The following is a 7,088-nucleotide window of genomic DNA, read 5'->3' on the forward strand; positions in this document are numbered from 1 at the left end:
TTTTCTGATGCCTTTAATTTTATAAAATGATTTCTCTGGTAGAAGTTTGCAGATTTAATGCAGATCAGCCTGAAGCATTGGCAGACATAAATCATCCTAAGTCCTGCGCAAGACTTTCAGGACTTCATATGACACAGGTGAGTTCTATCTATACAAGTACCAATATCATCTGGAGACTTATCATCTGGAGCTCTTTTCTATTTTCTGAAGTTCTTGCAGAAAACTGACAGTATAAAACCAGCTCTACAACCTTCATAAAATCAGCTAATATTTTAAAAAAGTATCCTGGTTACTATTCCAGTAAAATGTGAAGGTATTAAATAAATAATCTGCTGGTCAGGTATAAATAACAACATTACAAAGTCTTTAATTTGAACCCACTTTTCCCCAAAAGAATAAAATGATTAACAATATTGCTATCCTACCTGTACAATAAAGGGATGTAATCCTTGGCACTGTCCATCGGGAGTATAGAGCTGGGCATACAAAACTGCATGAGTAGCATGTTTCCCCATATTACCAACCCAGAACTTTGCAGCTTCAAAATCAGGTGTATTGATGACAAACTCCTGTAACCAGGAAATAAAAATAAAGTTATTTAAATAATAAAAATAAAGTCACAGATTTTTTTTTCATCACCCTGGTGAAAAACATTCAGAATACATTCAAAAATATTCAGAAAACATTCATTAATTGCCAGGATTTATTCTATACTGCACCCCAGCACCTGAAATCTCTCTTACTGTGTTCAACTTTAGAGAGAACACATGTAGTAAGGAAAAAAATTAGAGTTCAAAAAGTTCATTATCTCATTGTAAAGACTGAAACTCAGCTTTTTAAATTGCTCATTTAAGCAGTAAAAAAAGAAATGCAGATTAATGGACTAGGAAGCATTTCCTAGATCTTAGGTTAAACTGAGCTGCAAGTTCAAGTAAAGAACTGAGAGAGTTGTTTCAGCTGTGAGAACTAAAGCCTATGCAGGGACCAACTCCTTCTCACCCAGTTCTGTATGGAAAGGAAGCCTGGCTGACAGTGTGCAGCAAAGACTTACCTGAGTGTTGGGATCAAATGTGGCTGTAGTCCGTAAGCCTTTGGTGTTAGATCCGTGGCTGAGCTCAGTCAGAGCAAAACATCCAAAAATCTAAATTAGGAGACAGAGGGCACAGTTCAGGACCACTTTATAATATTAATTGAAACAGCAAGACTTTCAAATTATTTCAAATATTCAGCTATTGGAGAGTAACTTGGCAAAAAAAAAAAAAAAACAAACAAAAACCAACAAAAAACCAAACAAACCATAACAAAACAGGAAGTGAAAGAGCAACAAAAGAAGCACAAGGCTCAGTTAAAGTGCAAACACAATATTTATCTTGCAAAATCAGAGGGTCTGGCCAGACAGTGAATGCTGCCCACATGGACTAGACTGGAGAAAATATTTAGAATTTCTTCTGTATCAGACAGGCTGCATTTATTCTGCAGAGTGCTTGGTCCCAAGTCCCCACTGAACTAACTCCATGTGGTGTTTCTTTGGCATTAACACATTTTTATTTTCCATTTTATAGCATTAGAATGGAATTTTTATGGCAACACATCAAGGTTAAGTGTATGCTAGCAGGATACTCTTAAATGACTCTGGAGAGAGCCTGAACTGTTGTAATGTCATCTATACTGACTTTAGGGAAAAGTTCCCAAATTTTGTCTGCTTGTTAACTTGGACAGTCTAAAACATATCCAGGAAATGATTTATGAGCTAGTAGTGAGGAGAGTCAGAGCTCAATGCTTGAATCTGCTCCATGGCCATCTGCTCCGTTCTTTTGCTATTTAGAGGTACCTAGGTAAGTAAAGAGATCAGAAATAACACTAAAACTGCAAATAGTGCAAACACAGTTCTAATAGTGTCCATTTCTCACAAATTAATAGAAAAAAATTACCTCCATGCTATAAGCTTGTTTCAAAATGTGTGCAAGTCTCTTAGAAGCACTCATAACTGAACCTGCAAATGTCTGTAAAAGAGAATAATGAATGAAATCTGTGACCTGTAATGAAAAGCACAAATTGCACATGACTTTTAATAGAGATGTCCAGTAAAGAGACCAGGCAAAGTGGGCTGCACAGTAAACTATAATTAGACTATAGCTGGGGGAGGGAAGTCAGGATTTGATCTTGTCAAGGCCCCTTTACAGATGACTGAACTTGTCCCAGCTCTAACCTGTTCAAGCCTTCATTGCAATTGCTTAGAAATACTTTCCACTTGTAGTAAGTGATATTCCCTTGAACAAAGGAAAACTTAAAGACTATTTTAGTTCATTATACTGCAAACAGATTGGGAACTGAAAGTAGCTGCTTCAGGATCAAACAAGAATGCTGATTTGAAAGCTACCTTCAGTTTTCCTACATGGATATTCACACAACAAAACTCTAATTCCTAGATGCTTCCCAGCTTTGTGAATTGTAATAATTAATTAATTTATTCAACTGATAATATTTGACCATCTATGTTGAGCATTCTTTGTGAGAGACCCATCTGGGAAACAACTGATTAACAGAATTCAGCCACTGATGCCAGTGAGAAATTTTAAACTGCTTTCCATCCCTTCTGGATCCATGCCCTTCATTAAGACACTGGGGCTCAAGCAGGTAAGTTTCTGATACCTGCAAACATACAGCCACCAACAACCAAGTTCTTTGGCTACTCTAGAGAGGAAGCAGAGAAGTAAACAAAAGAAGACATCAAAATTTTTTTCTTTATCTCTGTCTGTACTGTTTCATCTTTAGTTTCCTGGTGGGATTCCAGTGGAGATAGGGGTTTAACAACAAAGATTACCCACAGCTCTCTGACTGTTCTAAACAGTCAAAACTTAATACCATTCTTGAAAAGAATGGACGAGGAAAAGATCAAATTTTAATAAAATAGGCATAAAGAAACAAAATTATGGTATTATAAGTTACTTAAATTAAAACATACACCACTATAACCACTGAACTGTACTTACACCAGAATGTAAGAAAAACTTGAGACATAGAGACCAATCATACATCCCTATACAGAGCACCATATTAAAGAGCCTTAATGGGTTCTCCATCATCTCTTGCTGAGTGAGAAACTCATACTCGAAGAGCCTTTTACAGCGCAAGAAGGTCAGCTCCTGATACTTCTCACGGCACAAATCTTCTCCAGGATGATGTGCAAAGAGAGGATCATTTTCCAGAGCAGAGAAGATTCTGTTCTTGGAGGGGAAAAAACTGAAATGAGAATATTGACCTAAAATCATTAATGAAACCTGTTAACTTCCTTCTAGAGTAACACTGGGTCTCAAACTACAATTGTTTGCTGGAAAGTATAAACTTAAAAAGCAAAAATTCCAGAGAATTAAGAAATATATTTAAATTATCTGTCATATATACAGCTCATGCAGCTAAATTTTATGATATCTCCTTCACCATGAAGTGATTCACTCTGAATCTACAAAAACAGTATGGTAAAACTTACTTGCTTTGTGTAGCAGCTTCACTATCTCAATACATGAAGCTGCTGGCAGAATCTAAGGGACAAAGGTCCCTCAGTCTGAGGATAAAGGTAAAACTCCAGGGCTTACATTCACTTAGAAATATGCCATGATGGTAAAACCATTAAGCTACCAAACTGCTCTGTTCCCAGATGAAAGCAAAAAAAGGCTCCATTTAATGGAACCACCATAAGCAGCCCTCCAATGTGGGAATGTGCATCTTTTCATATTGTAATTTGGATCCTTTTTGTACTAGGTAATATATTATGGCTTTTTTTTTTTAATCCCAGAGCTTCTTAATTGTCTTTCACATGAGAAGGAAGAAACCCAGACTTCCTGTGCTTTCCTTTGAAAGGCAGTCATTCCCTTTCTCTGTGTAAACAACTCTACATGCCCACAAGGCTTTGAAACTCCTTCAGACACAGAACATTGGAGGCTTTTTCTCTGCTCTAACACACACCAGTCAGATGCAAAACCAGGCCTTTTTGATTTCTCTGATCTACCTGCTAGGATTTTTATAATTATGGTGAAGATTCAAGATTACTTAAATCTATGTAAATCTACACCACATTTAGAAAGCTAGCTCTTTCTCCTCCTACATCTCCAAGTCATGCATTTCCACACCATCTCTTGTGCTGCAGTTAATCTCTTTTCTTGGTAGGGTTAGCTTTCAGCAAGGTTCACATGCTAATCTCCAACTGCAATGCCACATAAGCATTAATGCAAGCACAGAACATAGGAAAGTAGGTCAAAGACAGAAATACTGTTTGACAGTGGCTTGAACTTAGCTCTGCATAAAGTGCCTTGCAAAATCTATGATTTAATGCAAACAGTAAAGAAATATGGTAGAATATAGTTATTTCTCAGTTTGAACTGAACATTCAAGTTCTGAAATGTAGCACCTGCTGGTCTCCCCTGTACTGATGTTCAGTAATTAAATGAGTCTTATGACATAGCAGAATAGATTGCTTAAAAATTCAGCTCTCTTCTGAAAATTGGCTGTGCAAATCACATGTCTTCATGCTCCATATTTACAGAGCATTATTAACTATACTCCCTTTAAAAAAAACATACTTAATTCTACTGATATCTCCACAATGAAAACATGCTTACAATTCTTGCCAAGTTTACCTTCAGCTGGATGATATCTTCACCATCTATGAACACTGCCATCTCCTTCCAGTTGAAGGAAGCCTTCTTACGATATCTGGAAAGTGGGCCTTGAGGGAAATCTGCTAGCAAATTATCCCAGGAATTTCGGTTGCCAGTCATTTCTTTCTGATTCATTGTTAGCTAAACTGCAGTAAACAAGAAAAGAAGCACCACAGATATGTGTTTTTTAGTTATAAAAAGAAATTTAAAAGTTGTTTAATTAAATCCATGGATTTGTTTAAATGTATGAGTACAGCACTGCAGAGGCAACTAAAATCTTGCCCTTCCCTTTTTCTAATTCAACTGACTTGATACAAAGAAAAAGAAAAAATGCCTTTGACCCAATGTAAATGAATTACATTGTCTTTGTTACTAAAATATGAGCTAAATATGAAACAGGGACACCACTGGTTGTCACCTTATTGTGTACAAAGAAAGGGGGTGATAAAAGACCCAGGCGAGAAAATACCATGTCTTAAACAAGAAATGAAGTAAGGCCCCACGAAGTCTGCTGGCAATTTCGTGTGCATCTATGGGTCAGGCAAGAGCACTACAAAACTGCACAGACCCTGCAGGATTTCCCTGTCAGGAGGTACAAATGAACTGGTTCAGGAGAGAAGAATTGTGCCTTTCATTAGAACCTGGCCCAAAGAAATAGAGGCTGAGCCTCTGCTGCTTCCATAAGCTGGTGTTGGAGAGCCCTCTGCTGCTCACGGCACACCCAGCGATGCCGGGCACCACACACGGCAGAGATCTCTGCTGTGCCTGGAGGGAGCAGAAACCATCGGACAGGGCAGCAGAAGCTGGTCCCAGAACCAGAGACTGGTTGAAAGAAGCAACTCAAAGGTATGGGTAGGACATCCCGGCCCAGGGCTGGCCAAGGGCTCACTACAGACTTGAAACATAGTAAAGTACAGAAACTACTTCATCAGTCTGCTTTTTCAACCGCTTTTTTCCCCCCTCCACCACCTTGATATATCTCCTTGATACCTCTCTTTCAACCTTAGTCTTTTATGGAGGTCATGCTCTAGTTCTGAACAGTACAAACATAGTAGAAGGGACCAGCGGGATAGTATTTCTGCATGTGACTTCCAAATCAGTTCTAAGAAGCTCCAGTACTGCACAATAGGTTTGGAAAGAGAGAAAATAAAAAAAAGGACATTGAGGAAGTTCAATCTCCAGCCAAATGAACAGATACTACACTTGTAATTGGAAAACAGGTAAATCATGGAGCAGTTGGAGGCTTTTCACTCATAAAAGAGAAAAAATTACATTGTAATATTGCAGCTATTGCATCTAACTTTATATACATTGCAAATCAGCGATATTACCCAAATGAGAAAACCTAAGAGTTCATTTTAAAAAGCGTTCTGTACTTAAAATATATTATAAATTTTCCAACTTCATGCAATGTTTTAATATAATTTGGCTCCAAGTCAACAGTTTCAAAACTAATTAAGAAATCAAAACAGGTGGTAGCAATAGGAAAGTAACAACCGGCTGTCCCAAAGAATAACTTCAGCGTTAATTTCAGCCTTGCTCTGAAAGTTTGAAACGCGTGTAAAAAGTAAAAACCACAATTTATTTTCAATTTAAAAAGTAAAAACCACAAATTATTTTCAATTTGCAAAGAACTGCTGCAGTTTCACTGCAAAATGTTGAGCTGGAAACCTTTTTCCATGGAAAGTGCTCCTGCTCGTAATTAAAATTCATACCCAAGCACCAAAAACGGGTCACAAATCACGAGCGCAAAGGTCAGTTTGCAGGGTACTATCCTCAACTATCTCGTGTAATAATGACATATTTTAGACACTTGGTAGCTGTGAAGAATAATGATACTGTACCGTTATGGCCAAGAGATGACATAACCAGTGTTTAATTTTCTATTATATTCTATTTATATACTTTATGTATATATATATATATATATTTTTTCTATTTATATTCAATTTCCGAGCAATCTACTGCTGGCAGGGCCCAGAGCAGGACACCCCCGGACAGGGCAGAGCCCAGAGCAGGAACCGCTTCTGTCGAGTTCGCCGCACGGCCGCTACTCGAGCGGCCCGAATTCACGGCGGGGTATTGCTTCTGCTCAGACAGGGTAAAACCAGACTACATAATGTGCTGTTATTTGCTAAAAAAGGTGTACCGAGATATCTCTCTGATGGGCCGGGCTGACTGCCCGGTGTCAGTCAGCCGTCCCGGTCTGGAGTTTGCTCTCCGGAGCGTTTTCACGCAGCTGTTCTGCGCCCGCTGTCACAGCGGCACAGACCTTCCCCAAACAGAGTAGCACATGCCGTGACGACCCTCCAGCCTCACGCCCTGCTGGGAGCTGGCGGCTCCCCGCGCTTTCAGCCGCAGGACGGCACCACAGCGTCTCTGGCAGCACTTGGAGCCTCAGAGCCGCAGGCGGGGGCCAGGGGACCCGGT

The 7,088-nt window shown here is 39.0% G+C and overlaps 1 protein-coding gene across 4 annotated transcripts in view; it reads right to left on the minus strand.

Moving 5' to 3' along the window:
* Nucleotides 1–7,088, minus strand: part of ACOX3 (acyl-CoA oxidase 3, pristanoyl) — a 31,795-nt gene that overhangs the window by 24,560 nt on the left and 147 nt on the right. For 2 of the 4 annotated variants that reach the window (XR_009486311.1, XM_059845246.1), the window contains exons 2-6: nucleotides 4,638–4,804; nucleotides 2,994–3,227; nucleotides 1,932–2,003; nucleotides 1,052–1,141; nucleotides 426–569 (exon numbers count right to left, since the gene is read on the minus strand). Coding sequence is in view for 3 of the 4 variants with exons in the window: in XM_059845246.1 (XP_059701229.1) it covers nucleotides 426–569; nucleotides 1,052–1,141; nucleotides 1,932–2,003; nucleotides 2,994–3,227; nucleotides 4,638–4,793 (696 nt within the window). In the remaining variant the exon portion in view is untranslated. Of the gene's footprint in view, nucleotides 1–425; nucleotides 570–1,051; nucleotides 1,142–1,931; nucleotides 2,004–2,993; nucleotides 3,228–4,637; nucleotides 4,805–6,807; nucleotides 7,083–7,088 lie in introns of those variants that run through there. The other 2 variants (XM_059845247.1, XM_059845248.1) reach the window with 2 other exon arrangements.

Source organism: Haemorhous mexicanus, chromosome 4 (assembly GCF_027477595.1).
Source record: "Haemorhous mexicanus isolate bHaeMex1 chromosome 4, bHaeMex1.pri, whole genome shotgun sequence".
NCBI classification, from domain to species: Eukaryota; Metazoa; Chordata; class Aves; order Passeriformes; family Fringillidae; genus Haemorhous; species Haemorhous mexicanus.